Source organism: Pipistrellus hanaki, assembly GCF_964339955.1.
Source record: "Pipistrellus hanaki genome assembly, chromosome: 5".
NCBI classification, from domain to species: Eukaryota; Metazoa; Chordata; class Mammalia; order Chiroptera; family Vespertilionidae; genus Pipistrellus; species Pipistrellus hanaki.
In genome coordinates this window covers 80,899,353-80,927,189 of record NC_140507.1, presented here as the reverse complement: position 1 = coordinate 80,927,189, position 27,837 = coordinate 80,899,353, and the positions used below count along the sequence as shown (strand labels likewise).

The 27,837-nt window shown below is 54.4% G+C and overlaps 1 protein-coding gene across 7 annotated transcripts in view; it reads left to right on the top strand.

The window, feature by feature from the left end:
* The window catches only part of UNC13A (unc-13 homolog A), a 64,204-nt gene that overhangs the window by 8,907 nt on the left and 27,460 nt on the right, over positions 1–27,837 (top strand). For 6 of the 7 annotated variants that reach the window (XM_084885824.1, XM_084885821.1, XM_084885826.1 and 3 more), the window contains exons 2-20: positions 2,002–2,031; positions 2,666–2,765; positions 4,515–4,632; positions 6,733–6,856; positions 7,450–7,523; positions 8,574–8,628; positions 10,412–10,447; positions 12,311–12,518; positions 15,500–16,051; positions 17,043–17,151; positions 19,103–19,149; positions 21,357–21,441; positions 22,027–22,098; positions 22,369–22,588; positions 23,264–23,491; positions 24,575–24,716; positions 24,836–25,005; positions 26,420–26,535; positions 27,492–27,655. In XM_084885824.1, the coding sequence (XP_084741950.1) occupies positions 2,002–2,031; positions 2,666–2,765; positions 4,515–4,632; positions 6,733–6,856; positions 7,450–7,523; positions 8,574–8,628; positions 10,412–10,447; positions 12,311–12,518; positions 15,500–16,051; positions 17,043–17,151; positions 19,103–19,149; positions 21,357–21,441; positions 22,027–22,098; positions 22,369–22,588; positions 23,264–23,491; positions 24,575–24,716; positions 24,836–25,005; positions 26,420–26,535; positions 27,492–27,655 (2,650 nt within the window). The remainder of the gene's footprint in view (positions 1–2,001; positions 2,032–2,665; positions 2,766–4,514; positions 4,633–6,732; positions 6,857–7,449; positions 7,524–8,573; positions 8,629–10,411; positions 10,448–12,310; positions 12,519–15,499; positions 16,052–17,042; positions 17,152–19,102; positions 19,150–21,356; positions 21,442–22,026; positions 22,099–22,368; positions 22,589–23,263; positions 23,492–24,574; positions 24,717–24,835; positions 25,006–26,419; positions 26,536–27,491; positions 27,656–27,837) is intronic. The other variant, XM_084885822.1, reaches the window with a different exon arrangement.

Genomic DNA, 27,837 nt, shown 5'->3' with positions numbered 1-27,837 from the left:
GCTTGCTGCTGTAGTCTGGCCAATCGGGACTGAGTGAGATGGGCCAGACATGCCCTGGAGACCTCCCACTGTCCCTCCCAGCTGGCCAACCTCCTGTGTCTCTCCCCGGCCCTGGTTGTGCACCAGTGGGGTCCCTCAGCCTGGCCTGAGCCCTCTTGCAATCTGGGACCCCTTGGTGGATGTCAAAGAACTGGTTTCAGCCAATCCTGCAGGCCAGGCAAAGTGGCCCTACTGGTGTATGAATTCGTGCACCGGGCCTCTAGTTTATTGATAAATGTTTAGAACCACTCCACTTATTTTCCCCACCCGGTCCATTCAGCTGCTTTTACATGATAGACATGCAAGTGATGGGGATAGAGACATGAACAAAATGGGAGGCTGTGGCATTTGTCCAGGAAAAGGCCAAACTTGACTTTTAAAAATGAAGAAAGAGCCCTTGCTGGTTTGGCTCTGTGGATAGAATGTCGACCTGCAAACTGAAGTGTCCCGAGTTCGATTCCGGTCAGGGGCACATGCCCAGGTTGCGGGCTTGATCCCCAGTTGGGGGCGTGCAGGAGGCAGCCAATCAATAATTCTCTCTCATCATTGATGTTTCTGTCTCTCTCTTCTTCTCCCTTCCTCTCTGAAATCAATAAAAATATATTTTTTTAAAAGAAGAAGAAGAAGAAGAAGAAGAAGAAGAAGAAGAGATTTAGCCTCCAACTTGCTTGCACAAACTCTTCAAAACATACAAAGGTCCTATGGAGGGGATGGAGGCTACCATTTGTGTAGGAAATAAAGTGATGCTCTGATTGGTGACGCCAGACTGTCTCCAGTGCCTGCTCATGGTGATGGCACCTGAGAGGGAGAGTCAGGGCGGAGTAGGTAGAAACTTCTTATTGTGTAATTTTTTGACCAGTCTGATTTTGTAACTAGCGTGTATTGCCTACTCAAACAGAAACATTCATTTGAAAAGAAAAGAAGGGAGGAGAAACGCGGAAAGGAGGAGGGCTCAGTTTGCTAACAAGTTTTGGTGGAGGTGGAGCATGAGTGGTGGAGAAAGATGTTGGGGCAGCTGCAGGGTGCAAGAGAAGCTGAAATTGCAAGTTTACTATCCTGTGAGAAAAGGCGGTGAAGAGTGAAATTGCTTTGAATCCCTGAGGGCTGTGGGTTATGTGAAATCTGAAGAGACTGGACAACATGAGACCCTGACATGTATTCAGTTGCAGCTTTCACAGATGAATGGGACTGCACAAGCTCTCACAACCTCTTGGCCAGGACTGGGATATCCTGTTCCACCTCCTCCAGCCTCCTTTCAATATTGAACCCCGAACCTTGGGCGTGTTTGGTGGGACGGACTGAGCTAGACAATTGGGGAAGAAGTCTTGCTAGCTTGACAGGGGGATGGGAGTCATTGGAAATTATCTCTTCTCCCTCGTCCCTGACTCTGCCCCACCTCCTCCCCAAGTGTTCCTCCCTCTGTGGCAATCCTGGAGAGCTTCCTGTGGGAGGGATTTCCTGCCACCGGTCCAGCTCCTTCTTTAGAATTTTGTTCAATGGAAGATAAAACCAAAGCTGGAGGGGAGAAGCTGGAGAGGAGAAGCTGGAGGGGAGAAGCTGCAGGGGTGTTTAATAGGGAGGGAGGAGGGGCAGGGGTTGCACCCAGGGTTTAGATTCCTTCCGCCCCTAGGTCTGCCTCTGCTCATCTATCTGATGGCTTCTCTCTCTCCCTCTCATCCCTGCCTCCCTCCTCTCCTTAATTTTCCTCCTCTCCTTGTCTCTGTCTCTGTCTCTGTCTCTAACTTCACCTTTGTCTTTATCTTGTTTTTTTTTTTTTTTTTTTTTTTCCTGTTTGGTTTCTGCATCTGTCCCTTTTGCTTTCTATTCTTGCCTCTGTCTTCTCTCTGTTTCTTTCTGTGTCTCTCTCATTATGTCTCTATTTTGGTGTCTTTCTCTGTGCCTCTGTCTCTCTCCTCCCTGCCTCTCTCCCCATCTCCCTTCCCGATCTGTCTCTCTCCACAGTCAAAAAAGCCAAGTTTGATGGTGCCCAAGGTAAGTGGCCTCTATACCTGTCCTGTCCTGTGTTGTCTATTTGTCTATCCATCTCTTGGAGAGACGGGGGAAGGGGGGTCTGAGCCATGGGTGGGGGACTTGGGCTGTGTCTGCTAAGCATCATAGAAAGTGTCAGACATGCTTGTGGTCCCAGCCATCTCCTCAGCCGTCCCCTGCAAACCCCAGAGTGGGTGGGGCTCACCCTGAGCCAATGGCCCTTTCCAGGAACCCAAGAGATTGTGTGGGACTCTTAGATCAGGCTCCAGATGGGGAGAGTGAGGCTCAGAGAGATGAAGGTGTACTCACTTTTGTTCCATCTGGGGCCTCCGTCTTTTCGGCTAAAAACCTAGGCTGTTGGGTGTAGTTATTTTTAAGCAGCAGGATTAGGCATTCCCAAATCCCACGTCTCCCTGCACCAAGGTCCCTCTCTTGTGCTCTGAGGGACTGAGAATAGGGGAAACATTGGGGGCTGGCCTGGAGGCGGGAGGAATGCACAGGAGCAGAGTGGTATGTTGAACCTGAGGTGGCCCCGAGCACACAGCACCTGGGGGATCACGGCTGGCTGTCTAGAGTTTAGAAAGGGGCACCAGGCGTGTCCGAGCCCCTACACTAACTCCTGCTTTCACCGCCACAGAGAAATTCAACACATACGTGACCCTGAAGGTGCAGAATGTCAAGAGCACGACCATCGCTGTGCGGGGGAGCCAGCCCAGCTGGGAGCAGGATTTCATGTTGTGAGTGGTTGGTCCTGCCCAGCCTCACCCCCTGGCACCTTGCTGGTCCCCCTTGGTGTCATCTGGGGCTCACCCCCCTCCTCCCTCTGCCCATGTCCACCCATCAACTTTGTTTCCAAAGCTCTTCCCAAATCCAGCTCCTTCCTTCTCTCTGGTGCCACCAGCCTCCGCTCCGGCCTCCCGCTGCAATCTGCCTTCTGCAATCTGTTCTTCTCCAGGCAGCCACCGGGATATTTTTAAAACGGCAAATCACATCCTGTCACTCTCCAGACTTGCCTGTGGCTCATCCACCTCAGAACAAAACCCACATGGCTCCCCTCAGCCCCTGAGAAGGCCTGGCCCCTGTGACCCCTCCCCACCAGTATGTGTCTCCATCTTCCTGGCTCACCTGTCCCAGCCACAGCCCCTCTGCAAGGCTCCTCCAATGCGGCCAGCTTGTTCCCACCCCAGGATCTTTGCACTTGCTCTCCCCTCCTCCTCCCTGCCCCTCCCAGCTGGCTCCTAATACTTCCTGTCTCCGCTGTGTGAGCTCCTTAGAGAAGCCCTCCCTGACCATTACCCCAAGCTGCAATTGAAGAGTAATTTCTAGCCTGCTACCAGCTGTTATTTCAGTCATTTGTGTGAATTTTGGACATATTTATGGCCCCTGACCCTAAACTGTGAGCTCCGGGAGGGTAGGGCCTTATCTGTCCCTGTCACTGCTTTGACTCCCAGGCCATGCACAGGGCCTGGCACTCAATAAACATTTGCCTAATCACTGAATGAATTCATGACCCGGACCCTGCCCTTGACTTAGAGCCATCCAGGGCCTGCCTCCTCTGATGATGGGAGCGTGTGCCATGCTCTCGGCTAAGGCTTTGATAAAATAAATTGGCCCACAACACTGGGAGAGAAGATGCCGCTGTCATCCTCCTTTTGTAGATGAGGAAACAGAGGACCAGAGAGGCTCAGCCACTTGCTCAGGGTCACACAGCCTGTCCGTGGCAGAGCTGGGATTTGGACCTAGGCAGCCCTCCACCCCTAGCTCGGGCCTGACAGTGGTGGAGGCCACGAGAGAACCCAGTTAGGATCCTGGAGCAGAGGAGCAGCTGGGGAAGGGAGGGAGGAACTGGCCCTATGATTCTTGGGCCAGTGAATGGGGAGGGACAGGATGGTCCTCCCCATTTGAAAAAGCCAGTTGCTGAATGACCAGGTCACAGACCACAGATATATTCAAGGAGAACATTCCTTAAGATACATCCTTGGCAAATGGGTCAATTCAGTGAATTGGACATTCACCAAGGTTTCCCCCCCAAATCTGCCTATGGCTAGAGTGGGGCCTGCAGGGAAGGTGCTCACGGAGAGGGCCATTGATATGCTCGGGGATGTCCCATTGGAAAGAGGTGACACTGGGAATGTGGGATAATAGCCACAGAGGGTATTTGGGCACCGTCCTCACTTAGCTAGCATTCTTACGGCCTGAGGGCTTGAGGTAGGACCAGGCAAGTTGGGGTGCAGAAGGTGTGTGATATCTGCCCCAACCCTTGCATCCCCGCTTGGAACCCCGGTTCTGCTGTGAGGCCCTGAGCATGTACCTTAGCCCTCTGACCTCAGTTTCCATCTGTGAACAAGAGTCACTGTGTTATCTTCCTGGCTAAGACTCACTCAGGTCTGGGTTTAAATTCCAGCGGGCCACATGTCCTGAGCTGAGTGCGCTGACTTCTCTGAGTCTCCCTACCCTCACTCCTGCCCCCTCCTCTCTCTCTGCAGCGAGATCAACCGCCTGGACTTAGGGCTCACGGTGGAGGTGTGGAACAAGGGCCTCATCTGGGACACGATGGTGGGCACCGTGTGGATCCCCCTGCAGAGCATCCGCCAGTCCAACGAAGTGCGTGTGGGGCTGAGGGTTAGGAGGGGTGCCTGGGAGGAGCCGAGGCCAGTGGCCTAAACTCGGTGGACATTTACCTCCTTCCCTGGATAATTCAGCGGCAGCTCCAGAGTGACGAGGGTCTCAACTCCTTACATCTTGTTTGCTCTGTCTTTCCGAACGCCCTCACCTCCCGGCCCAGGAGAGCTGCTGGAGAATCACCAATACATTTGCGTTCCCATCATGGGAAGGAAAGGTGGCCAGAGAGGGAGTTTGCCCTCCAAATTAAGGACCAAACCTGGAGGTTGCTCTTGGCACTTCATTCACTTCCCATTGGCCAGAAATTAGTCAGGGACCCCCATCTAGCTGCAAGGGAAGTCTGGGAGATGTAGTCTTACGCTGCATAGCCCTGGGCCCACCTAAAGATGTACTCTTTTGGAAGAGAGGGGAAAGGAGGATGCGGGTAATTAGCACTTTGTGCAGGAGGAAGGCTACACCTGATGGTACCAGATAATAACATTGGGCTCTTGTTATAAGTTTCCCCCTTTCCCCTTCCCCTCCCCCCACGCTGAGCCCAGCAGCATCTTATTACCCCAGGACTCTTTTTTTTTTTATAATATATTTTATTGATACTTTACAGAGAGGGGGAAGGGAGAGAGAGAGCTAGAAACATCAATGAGAGAGAAACATCGACCAGCTGCCTCTTGCACACCCCCTATTGGGGATGTGCCCACAACCAATGTACATGCCCTTGACCGGAATCAAACCTGGGACCTTTCAGTCCACAGACCGATGCTCTATCCACTGAGCCAAACCGGTTTTGGCTACCCCAGGACTCTTTCCTGCCCTCCCTCCCCATCTCCCTCAGAAGGCCTTCTGGATGGCACCTGCACACATCGCCAACTTCATCTCCCTCCACACCCCAACTTCCACCCCTTACAGAGTCCCAAAGAAGGCTGTCACCCGGACTTCCAATGTCTCTTCCATTATCCCCTAAGCTTAGCTCCCATGTCCTCCCCCAGCAACCCCTTCTTAACTCCTCCCTGGACCCCTCAGCCCCCTCCCTCCCTCTGACCTTATCCTGACCTCATAGGGCAGGAGGTGTCTCTATCACATTCTGTCTCCTGTGACTGTGGCCTTCTCGGGGATCCTGAACTTGCCCAGCATGGGATAGGCATAGAGGAGGCACCAGGAAGGGTTTATATATTTATTTTTAAAATATATTTTATTGATTTTCTACAGAGAGGGAGAGGGATAGAGAGTTAGAAACATCGATGAGAGAGAAACGTTGATCAGCTGCCTCCTGCACACCTCCCACTGGGGATGTGCCCGAAACCAAGGCACATGCTCCTGACCGGAACCAAACCTGGGACCTGTCAGTCCGCAGGCCAACGCTCTATCCACTGAGCCAAACCGGTTTCGGCAGGGTTTATTTTTTAATAAATGAATGGAAAGGGAGAAAATGGGCACAATAGTCCAGGCAAGTGAGTCCAAAGGGGAGCCTTGAGGGTGACCCTACGTTTCCTCAGCGACCGCCCCCCCCCCCCCCCCAAGTGTGAAGAAGGCCCGGTCTCCTGTGGCAGCGATGGCCCACGCAGAGGATCCTGGGCCGCTCCTCCCACCCCTGCCAGCCTCCCCCTGGGGCTGCAGAAAGCAAATCCCACACAGCACCATTCTCACTTGAGATGAGGAAACTGAGGTTCAGAGGAGACCCCGCCTGCTGAAGGATTTGTGTTTCTGAACCCGGGGGGCTGGCTCATTCACCAGGGGAGGGGCTTCCTTATGGATTGTGGGAGCATCGGGGCTTTCCTATGGAGCCAGGGCTGCGTAACTCCCGTGAGGGATGAGGCGTGGCTGTGTAACTCTAGTAGGACTGCTCCTGCTGACCCCAATGGGCCCTCTCTCCGGGTCCCTGACTCTGCATTCCCTGGGCCTACAATGTTGCCTTGCACTGAGTCTCCGTTTCCTCGTCTGTAAAGGAGGGGTGGTGGTGTGTGTGGCCCTTGCTCTTGGGGCAGGGGGTGGGATGGAGTGAGGGAGACATCTCATGTGAGCAGATGCCTGATCCACCTCGCCTCACCCGGGGTCCTGACCCCTGTCGTCCCCTCCCCCTATATCCAGGACGGCCCTGGAGAGTGGCTGACCCTGGACTCCCAGGTCATCATGGCAGACAGTGAGATCTGTGGCACCAAGGACCCCACCTTCCACCGCATCCTCCTTGACACACGCTTCGAGCTGCCCTTAGGTGAGTGTGGGGGACGCACAGGACCCTGGCCCAGTCCCAGGAGGATGGCCAGGCCTGGCTGTGCCCATACAGCCCTCATTCTGAGGACACGGTTTCCTCTCCCCAGAGGAGAGAGTTTCCTGGGTTTCAGCCGGTCAGCTGAGCTGTGCACCTGCTGCGCACACAGTGTGGTCCAGCTCCTCCAGGTCACCAATGGGCAGTCAATGCTCTGGACCGTGGGACTCAGGCCCGAGCTGTCCTGGCAGGTCCTGGAGAAGACATTCTGCCGCAGGGGTGAGCTGGGCTTAGAAGACAGACAGAGGCAAGGAGACAGAAAGGCAGAGGCAGAGAGGCACATTCCGCCTTTCCTGGAGGCAGCCTGGTTCTCCCAAGTCATCCTTCCGAGAACTCATGGCTCCCCCTGTGGTAATGCTAGGGTGCATCTTCTCCCCCACTCCCGCCCTCCTCCAGGGCAGCTGGGGCAGTGCTGGGGCCGGGGCCCACCCTGGCCCTCCGCCCGCCGGAGACCCGCCCAGGGGGCCTCAGGATGCGTTGGGTGGATGCTGAGTGGCGGGCAGGGGCTTCTGGGCTCACAGCCAGGGCTCCCCTTGCAGATATTCCTGAGGAGGAGGCCCGCTACTGGGCCAAGAAGCTGGAGCAGCTGAACGCCATGCGGGACCAGGATGAGGTGAGTATCGGGGGGGGGGGGGGGGGCGCTCTCTTCTTCTTGTGTCTGTCTCTTTGTCTCCTCATGTCCTCCATTGTCTGTCTCTGTTTCTCTCTGCTTGTCTTTCCCTGTTTCTGTGTCTCTAACTCTTCATAACCCAAATCAATCAGTGACTCACGGGGTCCAATCTCCAAGTAGGATGTCTGCCAGGAACACGCAGTCTAACAACATAAGGATGATTCCAATGGACTCAAGTTCTTCATTTTTCAAATACCCTCAAGGGCACACAGGGGCTCCGGAGCCGTTCTCACACTCCCTCTCTGCCCCGCAAGCCCCAATTCCTCAAGTCACACTTTCAGACTTTCCTAAACTCTCTTCTCCCCCACCGGTCTTAGCCCCTGTACCTCGAATCTTCCATGCCACCCCTTCTTCTTCTTGGCTCTGCACCCCCACAGTGCAAAGACCCAATATGGCCCAGACGACAATCTTTAGAAGGTGAGGGCAGGGGAGAAACAGCAAGCAAGACTGCAACATTCTTTAGGGAGTGGTGGAGAGTAAGGGGGCAATATTCACATGTGAGTAATTTTTGTCCAACCTCATTTCTCTGTCTCCTCCTCCTCCTCCTCCTCCTCTTCCTCCCCCTCCTCCCTCTCCTCCACCTTACCCTCCTTCCCTTCTTCCTCCCTCTTCTCCACCTCCTCCTCTTCCCTCCTCCTCCTCCTCCTCCTCCTCCTCCTCCTCCTCCTCCTCCTCCTCCTTCTTCTTCTTCTTCTTCTTCTTCTTCTTTTCTCTCTCTCTCTCTCTCTCTCTCTCTCTCTCTCTCTCTCTCTCTCTCTCTCTCTTTCTCTCTCTCTCATCTCATCCTAATCTGTCTCTTTATTTTTTCTATATCTGTTTCTCGCTGTCCTTCTGTGTGTACTTGTCTCCCTCTGTGAACATTGTATCCTTCTTCTCCAGAGGGAGAGGGTTTGGCAGACACGGGGGAGTCAGGATGGAACACAGCAGAGCACCATCCTGGTCCCCTGGCTTCTGGCCCCGCTGAGATGAGCCTCTTTCCTTCCCTCCCCTCAGTATTCATTCCAAGATGAGCCAGACAAGCCTCTCCCCGTCCCCAGCAACCAGTGTTGTAAGTACCTGTCGATTCCTTTCTTGGCATCCCTTCCCCACCACATGACTGCTGTGTGTAGCAGCCAGTCGGCTCCCTTCCAGATGTGGGTCCTCAGCTTGGGCAGCATCTGCTCACAGTGTGGGGGGAAGACGAAGAGATCTGGGGCTTGGGTTTGAGTTCTGCCTTGACACTGCACAGGCATGCCAGTGGCCCTCTCTGATCCCTGGAGTCACTCACTCTGAAATGGGGCATCTGACGGCCCTTCATTCTGAGGGGTCCCGGGACATCTGGAGGCTTCAAAAACATTTTTCAGACTCTTGAACCCCATCGCTCAAATCCTAGATAAGGACCTCTTCCATGGAGCCAGCACAGGCCCCCACGCAGCCCACAGATAGTCACTGCCAGTCCTGCCAACACATGTACAATAGGTGCACGTACAGTGGACCAAGCTGTTCCATTCGCCCATTTTCTTAGATGGAGAAACTGAGGCCCATGAGAAGAAGCAACTTGCCCAAGGTCACGCACCTGGCAGGAGGCAAAGCTAGGATTTGAACCTAGGTCTGAGGGATTCTTCCCACTGCACTGCATCTATTAATGCTGATAGCAAGCATGTTCCTCTGCCTACTGCCCCTCCGACGAGGCTGGAGTTTTCGAGATTGCTTATGTTCCTTGGCCCTGTGGATGCTCAGGGGTACCCAGACCAGGTATCCATGGGCCAAGGAGATGCCTCTCTCCTAGAAGTTCCTCCTGAGTCCTCTCGAGGGGAGAGGAAGTGACAATCATAGTCCCAGGGCAGAACCCGAACCCACACCACCTTGTCCCCACCCTGCACCTCAACCTCTTCCTGCCGTTCCATCTGCTTCCTTACCCCCATTTCCTCCTCACAGTCTCCCCCACACCCATTCCCCTCCGCCCCCTGCCATATGCCCAGGATGGTGATGATGGAGCCTCGGGGGCTGCCATTGGGGACCCCTGTTCTGCCCTGATGTGTGTATGTTACCAAGAGGGAAGTCTACCAAGAAGGCCCCTGGACTTCCCTGCCTGCGGTGGAGCCACCACTTCCCAGAAGGAATGATACCTCCCTCCCCCCATGAATGGGATCACTGAGGATTGTGCAGGAGCCGAGAACAAAGAATACCTGGGCAGATGGGCTAAAGGGAAGGGTGGATTCCATTTGGGAATGGAGACCCACCTCCCAGCATTTGCCTCCAAGCTCCAAGGCCTTTTGGGAATGTTTCAAAGGAGTCGGGATTCCGGTGTAAGATATTTTCCCACAACGCCAGGGAGTGATGGAGATGATGCAGTTCTCTTCCTGGCCCTAAAGCTCAGAGGCTGTGTGACTTCAGGCTGCTCATCCCACCTCTCTGCACCCTATTTCTTCCCCTGTACAATGAGCAGAATGATGGGAGGGGAGGGGGAGAAGTCACCCAACAGGCGTGTTTTGAAATTTAGGATTTCCAGTTCAATATTGTGCACGCCATAGGGGAGGGGAGGAGTAGGGAGTACTGGCCTCAGACGGCAGAGTTGAAGAACCCTTATCCCAAATGCCCTCTTCATTACCTCCTGGCTGAGCTCGTGGCCTCCTCCAAAGAGAGAGACACCCAGCCTTCCTGCTGAAGAAGTGGGTGAAGGCGGGGCGCGTGGCCGTGGTGAACGTGGCCCTCGGGGAAGACCCTCCGTTTGAGAGGCGATGTGGGTCCTGGGTGGGAGAAGGAGTGGGGAGAGGAGGCGGATGCGGGAGCCTCCCTCCGGTGTCCCCCTCCCTGCTCCCTTTTATTGTCTCTGCCCCTTCTCTTTGTAGGCAACTGGAATTATTTTGGCTGGGGTGAGCAGCAGAGTAAGTACTCAGCCTGATGCCCCGGGAGGCCACAGGGAGGTGGGCGCCTTGGCCACTCTGAGGCCCCCACCCCACCACGCAGGGAAGCGAGGAGCTGGTGGCTGGCACGTTGGGGCCAGAGCGCTGGCAAGACCCCTTCTGTGCCCTCTTGCCCGCTGACCATGGGCATCTGTCGCGGGGGGTCCTGCTCTGTCTGGTGGGAAGTGGGCGCTGTCATTGGGTGGAAGGACTCGGCCGGGAGGGAGGGGCATTGGAACAGGAGACCTGCCTGTCTCCAGCGGGGCACTGTGACCTCCACCCCCCCCCCCCCATGTAGATCCTCCTCTCCTCTCCTGTGACTCCTCCCTCTTTCTGTCTCCCCATCTTCCTTCTCCACCTCAGGGGTGTGGGTGGGAAGGAGAGAGGGTCTCAGACAGAGCGGCAGGCAGGGGTCCCCAGGCAGGTACCATGCCAGAGACCCCAGCCCAAAGCTCCCTCACAGGCATGTCCTCCGATCTGCCGCCAGGGCAAGGAGACCCCCCGCCCCCCCCCCCCCAATTGGAGGCCCATTTTTCTCCCTAAGGAAGAGCGTCCTTATCCCCTTGTCCTGCCTCTCCCAGAGAATCCAGTTCTTTGTCTGAGTATGAATCTTCGTCCTTCACTCCCCCCACCAGCTGGGGGCTCCAACCCCATCTGTCCCCTAGAGGACACGCCCCACCCCCTCTCCCTCCAGGACCAGGGGGACTGTTTACACTTACTTTGATCCAAAACACTTTGTCAGAAACAAGTCTGTCAGCAATTAATTTGGGTAGAATAGGCATTAGGCAGACAAGATTTGGCAACAGCCAGTTTGGCACAAAAAAACAAAACAAAACAAACAAAAAACACCCACAAACGAATATCAAAAACAAAGGTGTATTTGCCTTGGCCAGTGTGCTCAGTGGTTAGAGGGCTGGCCTGCGAATGGAAGGGTCACGGCTTCGATTCCCAGGCAAGGGCACGTTCCTAGGTTGCAGGTTCATCCTTACCCTACCCCTCAAGGGCCTGTGTGGGAGGCAACCAAGTGATGTGTTTCTCTCACAACAATGTTCCCCACCCCCACCCCCTGCTATTACTTCCAAAAGTCAATGGAAAAATATCCTCAGGAGTGGGGGTTAGAAAGAAAGAAAGAAAGAAAGAAAGAAAGAAAGAAAGAAAGAAAGAAGAAAAACAAAGATGCTTTTAGTTAAACCAATTTGGCTAAAGCCAATAAAGCTGAGTGAAGAGCAAAAGACCTTGGGACCAAAAGCAGCCCCTTTTGGTGAGACAGGTGTCTGAAAGTTGGAAGCAGCGATTTACTAAAAAACAAACAAACAAACAAACAAACAAAAAAAACCCACAATTATTTGATAAAAAACAGAGTCTGGGTAAAAACAAAATGAATAAAATCAAAAGCAATTTGCCCCTCAAAAATAGACAGTCTGTCAGAAAAAAAGGGGGGGGGCGGTAAACACACATACACACACTCACTCAGCCCCCCTCATGTGATTTGGTTGAAAGCATCAAGGACAGTTTGGTAAGAAGGACGCAAAATTTGGCCAAAGACCAAGATGATTGAATAAACAAATTGTCAAGAGTTTTAAGGGGGTCATCCACTTCAGGCTTTTATCACTCTGAGATACAGGGTTTTCACCTCCCTTATTCTAAAGCCTGTACCTTTATTTACATGACCCAATATCCTTCATTCACTCTGGTAATGATTACTTTTCTTGGTTAGCAACCAGTGAAGATCCCCTAAGTCTGAGGTACTGCTTTGGCCCCCATTTTCTCTTTCTCTTTCTCTCTCCCCTTCTCTCCCCCTCCCTTCCCTCCTCACTCTCTCCCCTTCCCTCCTCTCTGTTCCAGATGATGACCCTGACAGTGCGGTGGACGATCGTGACAGTGACTATCGCAGCGAGACCAGCAACAGCATCCCGCCCCCTTATTACACCACATCCCAGCCCAATGCTTCGGTCCACCAGTATTCTGTTCGCCCGCCGCCCCTGGGCTCCCGGGAATCCTACAGTGACTCCATGCACAGTTATGAGGAGCTCTCTGAGCCGCGGGCCCTCAGGTAGCCACCGTGGGACCAAGGTCGTGTGTGTGTGTGTGTGTGTGTGTGTGTGTGTGCGTGCGTGTTGTGTCCAGCCCTGTCTCCTGGGGTGAAGGGAAGAGTGGAGGGCTGGAGGGAGCTGGGGGTGTAGGTAAGTGGGTCTAGAAAGCAGCATTCACGCCTCTTGTAGGCAGTGGAGCCCTGCTTTACCTGAAAATTCCACAAGATTGAGAAAAGTGGATCTGCTTTGGCTGAAGAAAGAAAATCCAGAGGCCCCTGAGGTTCCCCCCTGAAATATGGGGGCTCCTTGCCCTTCTTTATTTTTTATAATCAGCATTTAAAATGTGTTTTTATTTATTTTAGAGAGAGAGCAGAGGAGAGAGAGAGAAACATTAATTGGCTGCCTCCTGCACATTTCCTATTGGGGACTGAGCCAGCAACCTGGGCCTGAGCCTGGCTGGGGAACCGAACCAGCGACCTCTTGATGCATGAGACAATGCTAACCAACTGAGCCACACCAGCCAGGGCTTCTTGCACTCCTTTAAAAAGCCACAGGTCTTCATGTACTCTCTGAATGGGTTGGAGTGGGGTAGTGGAGGAAGAGATGATATTGTGTGTGGGGGGGGGGAGCGGTGAAGCATAGTGGGGTTGAAAAAATCCCAGCAAGCAGCTAGCTGGTGGTCCCTGCCTTCCTGGTGCCCCTGGCCCTGTGCTCCTGGCCAGCAGCTTGGGCGCAGTGACTTGGGAGCTGCCCCTGTTCTCTCCAGCCACCATCACCCCTGCTTTAAACGTGGGCTGTCCCTAGACCGGCCCAATAGGGCCATGCCACTGCCCGGGCAGGCTGCTGGTCCTTGAGCCTGGGAGGCTGGAACTCGAGCTTGCTGCCCCTCCTCGTTGACCTGGTTGCCCCAGTCTTGGCTTCCAAACAGAACAATAACAAGCAACAAGCATGATAAGAAACAGGTTGAGTATTTGTGAAGCACTTAGACAGAAGACACATCCATCCTGGCCAGAAGTTCTATTGGGCAATGTGAATTGCAGAGATTTGGGATAAAATATAATTTAAAGGAAAATTTCATACACTTCCTACTCAAACTTTAGCACTGACCAATATAATTTTTTGCAGGTATTTGAACAACTTTTATTTTAGAATTTTCTAATATATATATATATATATATATACACACACACACACACACACACACACACACACACAATAGAAAGCTTAGATCATTTGTAGATGGAATATTTTAGAAGGAAATTTTTATTTATTTTTTATTTTTTTAAAAATCATTCTTTATTGTTCATATTATTACAAAGGTTCCTCATTTCTTCCCCCCTCCACCAGGTTCCCACTCCACCCTCCGCCCCTTCCCCTCCCCCATTGTCCTCATCCATAGGTGCACAGTTTATGTTCAGTCTCTTCCTCCCTCCCTTTCCCCGATAGTAAATCCCTTTTCAGATAGTAAATCAGTTACTTAGCATTTTCTCATATCAATAATACCTCCACATGCCCAATGATACACTTCACACAAAAGACATTTCCAAATAGGTCAACCAGCCTCATCCAGGCCCCACCCAAGGCACTCACAGATCAACACCCCAGTGCTATACTAACTCAACACATCCAGATCTAAGCCTTCATCACTTGATTCAGCAGACCCTCAAGTTCCCGCAAAAGTTTCCAGCCATGTCTGAGAGGCAGCTGTGGGGCAGGGGCAGGCGAGGAGCGAGCTGTTCCAGGCCTGGCTGCTCCGGGACTGGCCTCTGTTGCTCTGGTTCGTTCCACAACCAGCTGCTCCGGGTCTGGTCACTGCTGCTCCCGACCTAGTTGCTCTGGACTTGGCTGCTGCTGCTCCAGGCCTGGCCGCTCCCAGCCTGGCAGCCGCTGCTCCGGGCCTGGCTGCACCAGACCCGGCTGCTCCGGGCCTGGCCGCTCTCAGCCTGGCAGCCGCTGCTTAGAAGGAACTTTTTAAAACACTCAACATCTACACTAGACTCTATCCTCTATTTTTTAGCTCCAGGGAAACAGAAGAACATATTCAAGGTAAAACATTTAGGGCACAGGTGGGGCGGGGATCAAGGCAGAGGGCATAGCGCGTGCAGAGCCTGGAAGTGGCCACAGTGTAGGGTGTGGGCGGGACCGCAGGAAGGCCAGTGTGACTGGAGCAGGGGGCGAAGGTGGGGACAGGGAGGGAGGCGAGGGTGGGGAGGTGGGGGTTGGGGCCACATGGGGGATGCGCGGCATAGAGTGGCTTTATTCCAAGGACACGAAGGAGCCTGGCGGGGTTGGAACAGGGAGGCGTGTGATTTGGTTTATGGTTCAAAGAGCCTCCCTGTGGCTTCTGTGGGAAGCACGGGCTGTTGGGGGTGAGAGTGGATGTCAGGGCAGCATCTGCAGATGGCAGAGCCTGGACCCACACGGGCCCCAGGGAGCAGAGAGGTGAGTGCATTTTACAGATGCTTGGGGATGGAGCCAAGGGCCTGTGGCAGGGTCAGCTGTGAGCCGGGCCGAGGCTCTGGGTGGAGACAGACAGGTGCTGGCTCTGGTGAGGGAAGGCTCAGCGGTGGGAGGCCCAGGCTGAGGTGGGAGGCTTTGAGAGCCAGGTACGGCCCTGTTCACGTTTCAGGGGCCCTAGGTCTCCCGGGGGCCGTGGTGAGGACACTGGTTCTGGTCCCCGGCATGTGGCTGTCCTGCAGCCTCCACAGGCACGGGTGGGAATGGTGTGCAGAACGTGATCACTGATCACTGACATCATTGATCTGGTTTGTTGCCTGTCCACCCCGACCATAAATGCCACAAGAGTGGGAGTTTTGTCTCTTGGGTTCACGGCTGTGCTTCTCTGGCACCTACGGCAGAGCCTGGTGCACAGTAGGTGTACAAGCCATGTTGAGTGAATGACTGACTGGGTGAATGACTGACGGGGTGTTGGACCTGTGAGAGGGGGGCTGGTGGGGCAGTGGCTCTGTGCCCGGTCCCTGAGCCCCACCCGTCCCCTCAGCCCCACAGGCAGCAGCCGCTACGCCTCCTCGGGGGAGCTGAGCCAGGGCAGCTCACAGCTGAGCGAGGACTTCGACCCGGATGAGCAGAGCCTGCAGGGGTCCGAGATCGAAGATGAGCGGGACCGGGACTCCTACCACTCCTGCCACAGCTCGGTCAGCTACCACAAGGACTCGCCGCGCTGGGACCAGGACGAGGATGAGCTGGACGAGGAGCTGGATGAGGAGCTGGATGAGGACCTGGAGGACTTCCTGGAGGAGGAGGAGGAGGAAGAGGAGGAGGAGGAGGAGCTGCCTGAGGATGAGGAGGAGCTGGAAGAGGAAGAAGAGGTGCCTGATGACATCCGCGGTTACACTGAGCGCCAGGAGGCCACGGTGGCGGAGCCCAAGGACTTCAAGCGCGTCAGTGTCCCGCCGGCCGCCCCCGAGAAGGAGGACAAGGCTCCTGCTGAGGCCCCCGCCGTGGCCAAGGTGGCCCCTGAGCCAGCCGGGCCTGAGGAGGTGCCCGCAGCTGAGCGCGAGCCCGAGGACAAGGCCCCCAAAGCTGAGGAGAGGTAACGGGAGGGGGGCTACGGGCTGTCACAAGGTCACTGTGGCCAGGGGTCTGCGGTGTCACGATGGAATGAATGTGAGCCTGCGGAATGGTTTATTGAAGAAATCAAGATGGGTCCAGGCGGTCAGAGGGGGTTCAGTGGAGGCCGAGGGGGTCAAGCTGGGTCAGGAAGTAGTTTTAGGGGTTAGGGGGGGCTAGATGGCTCGCTGGGGCTGGAGAAGCCACAGGCACATTGGGAGGACTGTGGGCAACAAGGACCCTGCCAGCGGGCCAGGGGTATGGAAACGGGAGCCGGGACCCAACGCTGTAAGAGACGATGGGCGTGTGGAGGGGAGGGGCACTGAGACAGGTCAGAGGGGCTCAGGGCCACGGTGGTATGGGCAGAGCCATGGAAGGACCAGGAGGTACAGAGGCATGGTCCCTAACACTACTCCATGACCCAGCTTGACCCCCTCCAACCCCACCGAACCCCCTCTGACCACCTGGACCCATCTCGATTTCTTCAATAAACACATAGCCCTGTGACCACTCCCCCTCCCGGTCCCCCAGGTTCATGTACATTCCATCATGACAGCACAGTGTCTCTGAAGGGCCAGGCCTCCCTCGGAGGGTGAAAGGTGGAGGGTGGAGGGTGAGGTGGAGGGTGGAGGGTGAAGGGTGGAGGGTGGAGGGTGGAGGGTGGAAGGTGATGTGGAGGGTGGAGGGTGGAGGGTGGAGGGTGGAAGGTGAGGTGGAGGGTGGAGAGTGGAGGGTGGAGGGTGGAGAGTGGAGGGTGGAGAGTGGAGGGTGAAGGGTGGAGGGTGGAGGGTGGAGGGTGGAGGGTGAAGGGTGGAGGGTGGAGGGTGAGGTGGAGAGTGGAGGGTGGAGGGTGAAGGGTGGAGGGTGGAGGGTGAAGGGTGGAGGGTGAAGGGTGGAGGGTGGAGGGTGGAGGGTGAAGGGTGGAGGGTGGAGGGAGAGCTGGCCCTGGTGCCTCAGGACGCCCCTTGCCTCAGTTTCAGGCCCAAAGAAGATGAGGAAGGCCAGGAAGGTCAGGATTCCATGTCCAGGGCCAAGGCCAACTGGCTGCGAGCCTTCAACAAAGTGCGGCTGCAGCTGCAGGAGGTGAGTGAGAGCCCTGGCCAGCCACATCGGAGCCCAGTGCCCCACCGCGCCCGCGCCCAGATGGCCATGCTCCCTTCCCCGCTCCTCAGTGCCCCACCACCCTAGTCCTTTCTGGGCACCACTCACCCCAGACCATGCCACGCCCCATGGGCAGCACGGCCATGTCCGCTTCCCCACTCCACGCCTTTGCCTCTGTACATCCTGGTCCTTCCGTGGCTCTGCCCTCTTCTGCCCTTGCCTTGGCACCACCGTTCCTGGCCTCACCCACACCTGCCTGGTGTTTCTAAGCAGGAAAGGGGGAGTGGTGAGCTGTAACCATGGAGCTAGGTCATGGCTACAGTCCTGTCAGGGGTCAAGTTCATGGTTAAGGGTAGAGAGAGCTTAGGGGTAGAGATCAGAATTAAGGCAGCAGTCAGGGTCAGGGTCAGGATTGGTATCAGGGGAAGAGCTCAGTGCTCGGGTCAGACTGGGTGTCACGGTCGGAATTGGGGGAAGGTCTGAGGCTGGGTCAGTATCGGACAAGGAATTCAGTGAACGATACAATTAGTGCCGGGGTCAGGGTGATTTGTTGATTGTTCAGATGGGAGCAGGATGGAGACCATTACTTATTCCTTATTCCATTCCTTATTCCTTCCATCATTCAGCTCACTCTGGGCTAGACACAGAAATATAGGGTTACTATCCCGGGGGGCCTTCGAAATTTGGGTGGAACTGAGGAGAGGAGATCTGAATCACATTGCCAAAGTCTTCAGCCATCCATTATCAGAGCCACAGAAACTTCAAATTCCATATCAGTTCAAACAAAGAATTTTCTTTTTTGACCAAATAATATATTCACACGGTTCCAAATTCAAAAGATAGAAAAGAATATACAGTGAAGTCTACTGAATACCTTTCATTACATCAACAATTAATTAAAAAAACAAAACAAAAACCCAGCAGTTTCTACCTTTGTAATGGAACTAGTGGTATGACAAGAAAAATAAATGTGGGCAGGCTCTCTGGGTTTTATAGGTGCGGCATAAAACAAACCCAGGCAATCAGAAAAATTCCCTGGAGGAGGTGACACCTAACGTGTTCAAGATGCTTTAACGATATTTCAGAAAAGAGCGTTTCCCAGCCCTGCCCCAACCACGTCCCCTTTAGTGGCATGGGGAACGGGTATAGACCCTGGGTCACACTGAAACCTGAGTGATAGTCGGGTTCAGACGGTGGGAAGGCTTACAAACAGATGGCACAGCCTGGGCAAAGGCCCTGGGGCACTAAAGCAGACAAGCAGATGAGGCTGCAGGGAGTTTAAGGAATGACAGATTCTTATGAGTGTCAGAACCAGCCCCTGAGAATCCCAGGAGACTCTAGAAGTACTAGAGGCCCAGTGCATGGTATCCGTGCACTCGGATGGGGGGTCCCTCAGCCCGGCCTGTACCCTCTCGCAGTCCGGGAGCCCTTGGGGGATGTGGGAAAGGCTCCCACCACCGCCACCACTGCTGTGCTCACCACCCGTGAGCCGGCTTCTGGCTAAGCAGTGCTCCCCCTGTGGAAGCGCACTGACCACCAGGGGGCCAGCTCCTGCATTGAACATCTGCCCCCTAGTGGTCAATGCGCATCATAGCACTGGTCATTCCGCTATTCCGTCGATTTGCATATTAGCCTTTTATTATATAGGATAAGCTCTTGTTGGAATGATGCTAACACATCCCCAGGTTTGACAGACGAGGAGACTAACATCCGCTAAGGTTGGTGGCAGAGAGGAGCTCCTTTCTCTCTCCCCATTTTACAGATGGAAAAGCCGAGGCCTCGAGAAACCCAGTGAGGTCCCTAAGCCACACAGTGAGGACCGGGTCCCAGGTTTCCTGACTCCCAGCCCAAAGGGGAGACAGAAGTGGGTGTGGAGCCTGTCTTGCTTTGGGAGGGACAGCACACTGACCACATTTGTCTGTCGGTCCCATAGGCCCGGGGAGAAGGAGAGATGTCCAAATCCCTGTGGTTCAAAGGCGGGTGAGTAATGGAGCTTTTGGGGGTGGGAGGAAGTTTTGAACCCACAGCTTAAGGCCGGTTTGCACCATAGCCTGAGGTCAGCAAAGGCTGGGAGAGGTTCCATTCAGATGGGGCAGGGATTGGGCAGGGGTGGGATAATGGAACCACTGTCATAGGCACTCAGGAGCCAGAGAGAGTAACATGTTGAACCCTTACAACAAACCCATGGTAGGGACCTCTACTCTGCTTTGCAATGGGGAAACTGAGTCCAGGGAGGAACATGCCTTGCCCAAGCCACTCATAATTCAAAAGTGCTTCCCCCCAATGTGAGATAAAGGAGAAATCCATTTTCCCCCACCGCCCATCTGTCACCCTGGAGTGAATTTTTTGCTTTGGTTCTGCATTTAATAATCTCAGATTATTGCTGCTGCTGCCGCCGCCGGCATTTTCATTAACATAATCATTTGGGTCCTGGCGGTGTGTCTCAATGGTTAGATTATTAGCCTGTAGACCGAAGGGTTGTGGGTTCAATTCCATCGGGACATGTGCAGGAGGAAGGTAACCAATTGATGTGTTTCTTCAATGTTTCTCTTTTCTTTCTCCCTCTACCTCCCTCCCTCTCTCCCTTCCACTCTCAAAAAAAAAAAAAAAAAAAAAAAATCAGTGGGAGGAAAAATTAATCCTTTGTTCTTAAATGGAGCAATTTGTCAGATCCAACTTCTTAAGTTACTACTTTTTAGGGATGTGTTTTTCAGCCTTTGGATGGTGAGGTTGGAGGATGCAAAAGATATTTTTAAATTGCACTCACGTTTAAAAATAGCAGGACTGCTTCCCTCATAGGCCTTTTGCAAACAGAGTTCTGATTCCCAGATGAGCAGGGAGCCCCGGAAGCAGGGACTGAGATGGGGTTCCTGGGTGTGTGATTGACAGGGGAAGCTCTCTCAGGACACCCATGTGACAGGCAGGATCAGGCCTGGGAGGCAGCTTGGGCAGACATGTAGTTCGGGAGCCGCCAGGCTCTGCCTGATTTTGCAGGGGGCACTGGAGCATGAATTACACCCCAGAGCTTGTCCAAGCGTCATTGGCTGCCAGATATCTCTCTCATCGGCCAGTCATTGGCCCGGGAGAACCTTCTGGAAAGGAGCCACCGCTGAACCTTCTCAGGAATGAGCACACCTCTCCGTAAAGAGAATGCAGACAGGCCACGATGGCGTCTGCCATGTGCTCATTCAGTCCTCCAGCTACTGCAAAACTGCCGAGAGACAAGAACACAAACACCATTTCCAGCTCCCTCATTCCCGTGGGAGTTAAAATCACTCCTTCCAGGACAGATTTTCAATAAACACACACACACACACACACACACACACACAATGGTGCACCCACCCATGCACCAAGAAGTCTGGTTCGATTCCCAGTCAGGGCACATGCCCAGGTTGCTGGCTCCATCCCCAGTACAGGGTGCGCTGGAGGCAGCTGGTCAATGTTTCTCATCGATGTTTCAATCTCTCTTTCCCTAAAAAATAAGTGGGGGGGGGGGGGAAACATATTTTTATTAAAAAGGAAATATTTCCTTGATATTTTTTATATTATTTAGGATTGCCTTAATTCAAATGTTTACTAACTATAGGCGCCTGCACCCTCTCCCCACCTCCGGGACGAGGAAGGCGAGCCCAGGCTTCATTTCCTGGGTCTGCTGTGACAAAGGACCACAAAGTGGGGGAGAGGGGTGTTAAAACAGCAGGAATTTATTTCCTCACCGTTCGGAGGCCAGAAGTCCAAGGTCAAGGCGTGGGCAGGACCACACTCCCTGGACAGCTGTAGGGGAGAGTTTCTTCCTGGCCTCTCCAGCTCCCGGCAGCTGTCAGCAATCCTTAGTATTCCTTGGTTTGTAAACATGTTACTCCAATGCCTGCCTCCATTGCCACGCCACTGCCTTCTGCTTGTGTGCCTCTCTTCTTAGGAAGACACCCGCCATGTTGGCTTGGGGCCCACTGTACCCTGGTATGACATCATCTTGACAAATTACCTCTGCAGTAACCCTATTTCCAAAGAGGTCCTATGTTGAAGTCCTGTGGATTAGATTTGAATGTACCTTTTTTGGGGGGGGACACACAATTAAATTCTTAACACTTGTGAGATGGCACGTTCTGCCCCAGCCTCGGGCGATGTCTGTTGGAGGAGGGGAGACTTCCCGGGCCCTAGACGTCCTTGTGTGTGTCTTACAGCCCCGGAGGGGGTCTCATCATCATCGACAGCATGCCTGACATCCGCAAGAGGAAGCCCATCCCCCTCGTGAGTGACCTGGTAAGTGTCCTCGCCCTCCCGGCCCCTGGCCCCAACCTGTGCAGCTGCCCCTGGCAGACCGGGCCCGGGGGCTGGCCAGGCGTTCTCCCGGACTAACACAATCTGATTTCTGCCCCATGTGCTGCTTGGATTCTTCAGGCCATGGTGAGTGAGTGATGGTGACCTGGGCCCCTGCGTCTCCTTCCCAGACCCCTCCACTGCCATCTTCCAACTGGCCCCGTCCACGGGTTCTGGGGAGGGAACCTTGCCAGGTCCTAAGTTCATGGGTGGGGAAGACAGCAGGCGACTCGCCGCCTTGGATCATGGTGTGGCTGGTGCCGTTGCCCTGCGGCTGGTGAGCATGGCCCAGTCTGGCCCGTGGTGGGAAGGTATGGGTGAGCCAGGGGTGTGGGGCTGCTCACCTCCCAGGGTCCCTTCTGAACTGGAGCTTCTGTCATTTTCCAATTCTTTGCTGGTTCTGCTCCTGCTGCTGTGACCCGTGTCCTGTTCCTCGGGACTGGTGGCCCCAACCGTGACTGTGAATTCTGCTCCCCGCAACAATCCATGGGTCTCCATCAACCCCATGGCTCCCTCGGTGGCCTCCCACCCCAGTCCCTGGTCCAGTCCAGAAAAGCGGGCATCACCTCAGCCTTGGCCTCCAGCACTTTGAACAACGAGGAGCTGGTGCGTGGGGTTGTGAGGTGGGCTTAGCTGGGGGCTTCTGGAGGAAGAGGAAGAGGGCGTGGTGGGGATGGGCATTCCTCACTCTCCGGGGTTCGGTAGCTCAGCATGGGGGTAGCACCCTCTGTACACGGGAACTGGTAAATTCCGACCCCGTGGGGGCCACGGAGGGGCCGAGACTAGACCAGACTCTGCACAGGGTGAGGGCTTGGCAGACAGGGCCCCCAGGGGAGGACTCTGCGCCCCACGCCGTCCCTCCTTCCCTCCCCGCAGAAAAACCACGTTTACAAGAAGACCCTGCAAGCCTTAATCTACCCCATTTCGTGCACTACGCCGCACAACTTCGAGGTGTGGACGGCCACCACGCCCACCTACTGCTACGAGTGCGAAGGGCTGCTGTGGGGCATCGCGCGGCAGGGCATGCGCTGCACCGAGTGCGGCGTCAAGTGCCACGAGAAGTGCCAGGACCTGCTCAACGCCGACTGCCTGCAGCGTGAGCGCGGGGCTGCGTGGTGGGCGGGACCGAGTGGGGGCGGGGCTGACTGGTGGGCGGGACTGAGTGGGGGCGGAGCGGAGTGGTGAGCGGGGTTGAGTGGTGGGCGCGGCTGATTGGGGGCGGAGCGGAGTGGTGGGCGGGGGCGGGGCTGAGTGGGGGCGGGGCTCTGCGGAGGGGGGTTGAGGGCCCGCAGCACTGGGAGACGGGCTTGGAGAGAGGGGCGGGGCAGTGAGCGGTGGGGGCCTCGGGCAGGGACTGGGGGCGAGGGTTAGGGAGGGACTCCTTTTGGGGGGAGGATGGGGGTGAGAGGAGGGGAAAGGAGGTGTCGCAGAAGGCTGGCTTAATGTCTGGGATGGGGTTGGTTAATGGGAGCCACCCATTCATTCCCCTTAGGAAAACGGGTTAGGGTTAGCTCTGCAGGGGAGAGAGTGCAGAGAAGGGTGGGGTCCTGGAGGGGGCAGGGGAGTCAGAAGGGCAGGCTCTGACGGGCAGAAAGCCTGGCGGGAGGAGGTGTTCAGAGAACAGGTAGGAAGCTCTAGCTTGGGGGTTATTCACATGAACCCCCACGGCTTAAGATGTCCGCGGCCTGGCAGCCGCTGAGGGAGCTCCGGAGTTGGGGTGCTGGCTCCCTGAGGGCTCCCCGACAGCGCCTGCTGCCCGCTGCTTCCGCAGGGGCGGCGGAGAAGAGCTCCAAGCACGGCGCCGAGGACCGGACGCAGAACATCATCATGGTGCTCAAGGACCGCATGAAGATCCGGGAGCGCAACAAGCCCGAGATCTTCGAGCTCATCCAGGAGATTTTCGCTGTGACCAAGGCCGCGCACACGCAGCAGATGAAGGCGGTCAAGCAGAGCGTGCTGGACGGCACGTCCAAGTGGTCGGCCAAGATCAGCATCACTGGTGAGGCCACCAGTGCGGCCACCGGTCCCTTCTCCCCAGCCCGCTAGCTCCCTCCCAGGCCCCTTCCTTCCCTTTGCTGCGATGCTTGAGCCTATCCGTGGCTCTCCCAGGTCCACGTGTGTGCACCTCTGTGCCCACCGGTGGACATGTATGTCTCCAAACGTATGTGCATGACACGCTATCTGGGTGCATCTTGATTAGTGCCCCCAGAATCAGATCCCGGGAACAGGAGTCGAGGGCACATGGTTTGTCTGGGAGGCCATCCCCGGAAGCCCTGTGGGAGCTGGAAGTGAGGCTGGGCCCGAAGAAGCTCTTCACAGGGTGCCAAGAGGCAATGCTGTGGACACCTGGGGCTCATTCCCACCGAGGGCCACTAGGAGACAGTACTGAGCTCCACTGTCGTGTGGGCTTAGGGGCTTAATCACACGGAACAAAATCAGCCTGAAATTATTGGAATCCAGAGTCTAGGTCAGTGGTCGGCAAACTCATTAGTCAACAGAGTGGCAAACCGCGGCTCTCAAGCCGCATGTGGCTTGCGAGCCGCAGTTTGCTGACCACTGCCCTAGGGTGTTTATCCACGCCCAACCTCACTGGGATTTCCCAGGAGACAGACCCCACGATGATTCAGAGCAGATGGGTTGCGTTGGTGGTATAGTGGTTAGCATAGCTGCCTTCCAGAGCAGATGGGTGTCCAGGAGGTGGTCCCAGGACGCCGTGGTGGTGGGTGGAGACATAAGTCTGGGAACAGGGAGGGAAGTTGCCCTGCAGGGGGCACCAATGAGTAGGTGATTTTGTGGTCAGTGGGGGTTCAATCCTACAGGGGAACTTCAAGGGCGCAGTGTAGAGCACACACCTAAGAATGTCCCTCTCTTGGGGTGGCCCTGGGGCTCCTTCCCATCCTTCATTGACTGAGTGTCTCTGGATGTTAATTCTTCAGCAAGGTCAGTGTGCCCAGTAAGCAGTCCCAGCCCTTAGGCCACATCACAGGGGTCCCCAGCAAACAGCCTGGAGCCCCTGGAAATGCCTGTTTTCAACATGCCTTCTTCCCTGAGCCCACCTTTATGTGTCCCATGTGTCTTCCAGTGGTCTGTGCCCAGGGCTTGCAGGCAAAGGACAAGACGGGATCTAGTGACCCCTATGTCACCGTCCAGGTCGGGAAGACCAAGAAACGGACGAAGACCATCTACGGGAACCTGAACCCTGTGTGGGAGGAGAACTTCCATTTGTAAGTGCCTGCCTGGGCCCCCTGCGTCCCAGGCAGAGCTCCCTCCTGGGGCGGCCCAAGGGGGCGCCGATACCAGCCCAAGCCAGCTGCTTGACCCTCGTTCCCGCCTCCCCCTGCAGTGAATGTCACAACTCCTCAGATCGAATCAAGGTACGCGTCTGGGACGAAGATGATGACATCAAATCCCGCGTGAAACAGCGGTTCAAGAGAGAGTCTGACGACTTCCTGGGGCAGACAATCATCGAGGTGCGGACGCTCAGTGGCGAGATGGACGTGTGGTACAACCTGGGTGAGCAAGGGGAGGGGCCTGCAGGAGGCAGGGAGGGGGCTCCGGGAGCCAACCCAAGTGGGGAACCCCGTGGGAGGGGAGAGACACCGTGTCAGAAGGAGTCAGTCCAGGAGCCCAATCTGATGGAGGAGGCAGGGTCTGTGGGCCCCAATGTGGTGAAGGAGGCACACTCTGTGAGCCCAATCTCATGGCAACAGGAAGCATCTCAGGTTGACAGGGTGAACAGAAGAACCTAGGACAGCGGTCGGCAAACCCATTAGTCAACAGAGCCAAATGTCAACAGCACAACGATTGAAATTTCTTTTGAGAGCCAAATTTTTAAAAAATATATACTTTATTGAATTTTTACAGAGAGGAAGAGAGAGGGATAGAGAGCTAGAAACATCGATGAGAGAAAATCATCGATCAGCTGCCTCCTGCACAACCCCTACTGGGGATGTGCCCACAACCAATGTACATGCCCTTGACCAGAATCAAACCAGGGACCTTTCAGTCCACAGGCCAACGCTCTATCCACTGAGCCAAACTGGTTTCGGCGAGAGCCAAATTTTTTAAACTTAAACTTCTTCTAACACCTAAACTTCAAAATAGATTCGCCCAGGCCGTGGTATTTTGTGAAAGAGCCACACTCAAGGGGCCAAAGAGCAGCATGTGGCTAGAGAGCCGCAGTTTGCCGACCATGAACCTAGGAAGTTTTTAGTTTGGTTTGAGGGGGTGTGGGAGGGACAGAATCTCTGTATTCCAGTCTCAGGGGGGACACAGGAAATAAGGCCTGGGATCCTGGTCTGAGGAGAGAGGCACAGACCCAGGAACCCTGTATAACAAGCTGACTAGACTTTGGGAAGCTTGATTTGATTGGGAACACAGACCCTGGGAGGTCAATCTGGGGGAGAAGCCGTGCTTAAGGCTCCTAGTTTAAAGAGGGAGATGCAGACCAGGAATTTAATCGGAGTGAAGAAGCAATGTCTGGGATCCTAGTTTGAAGGGAGAGACAGAGCCTACAGAATTCTAGTCTAACGGGAGAGACATGAGTCTAAAGAGTCAATCTGAGGAGTCATGCATACATTAAAATAGCCCAGGGATAGCCCTGGCCAGATTTGGCTCAGTGGATAGAGTGTCGTGTCAGCCTGCGGACTGAAGAGCCATGGGTTCAGTTCTGGTCAAGGGCATGTACCTCAGCTGCAGGCTCAATCCCCAGACTGGGGCTCATTCAGGAAGCAACCAATCGATGTGTCTTTCTCACATCGATGTTTCTCTCTCTCTCTCTGTCTCTCTTCTACTCTCTCAGAAAATCAATGGAAAAATATCTTCGGGTGAGGATTAACTGACTAACTAACTAACTAACTAACTAATTAACTAAATACTTTCTCTAGATTGGGAGGTTCTGACACTACCATCCCTTTCTGCCCTGCAGACAAGAGGACTGACAAATCTGCTGTGTCAGGTGCCATCCGGCTACACATCAGTGTGGAGATCAAAGGGGAGGAGAAGGTGGCCCCCTACCATGTTCAGTATACTTGTCTGCATGAGGTGAGGCCCACTGCTCCACCCTGCCCTCAAAGCTCACTGTGATCTCCCACATTACCTCCACTTGCCACTTCTGCCGGCCCAGCTCCTCCCTCCTTCCTCCTTCCACACTCCCCTGGGCTTCTGAGGCTGTCCCCCATGCCATTCTCTCCACCTGGAAAACTCTTTCCCATCCATCAAGGTCTGCTTCAGGGTCCCTTCTCTAGGAAACCCTTTCTGGCCTCCCGGCAGACTCTCACTGCCCAGCTCCAGGTCTTCCATCTGTCCCATCCTTGAACCTCAAAGTTAGGCTGTTTGGATCTGCATCTGTCTCTTCCAGATGCCTGGGTATAATTTAATTTGTTGTATGAATAAATGATTAAATAGATGAATGAGTGATGAATGGATAAAAATGGAGGGATGAGTGGATGTGTGTGATTGAACTATTGGAAGTATAGATTAATGGATGGGTGAATTTAGGGGTAGTTGGATAGATGAAAGGGTAACTAGATGGATGGACAGATAGATGATGGATACATGTGTAAATTGATGGAGGACAGATGATTATATGGGTAGATGGATGAATTATTGGATGGACAGATTAAGTTGTATGTAGAAGATGGGATAGATTGTTGGATGAACTGATTAAGTTGTGAGTAAATGTGGATGGGATGGATGGATGTGTGGTTGAATTATTAGAAGAGTGAATTAGTGGATGGGGAATTTGGGGATAGTTAAGTGGATAGGTGGGTGGATGAGTGGGTAGATGAACAGGTAAACAGATGGATGAGTGAATATATAGGTGGATAGATAGATTATTGGAAGAATGGAGGAGGGATAGGTGAAATTTTTGGTAGCTGAATGGGTGAAAGAGTAGATGAATGAGTTAATGAATAAACAAATGGATAGATAATGTACGATGCCCTACACTTGCCCCCTTGTGCCTCCTTGCATTCTGACTTCTTCTCTTGTGTTGGCAGAACCTGTTCCACTTTGTAACTGACATGCAGAACAACGGGGTCGTGAAGATCCCGGATGCCAAGGGTGACGATGCCTGGAAGGTTTACTATGATGAGACAGCTCAGGAGATTGTGGATGAATTTGCCATGCGCTATGGCGTTGAGTCCATCTACCAAGCCATGACGTGAGGCTGTAGGCTGGGGTGGGCATCAGGGTGAGGTGCAGAAAACTGAGGCAGGGGGTCACTAAGTGGATACTGGCAGATCTGGGATGGAAGGGGTTCATAGGAAAAGGTGTGGAGAGGAAGTGGGTATGGTAGGTGTAATGTAGTCCCCCTGGAGGTTAGGAAAGGGCCAGTGCTGGGGA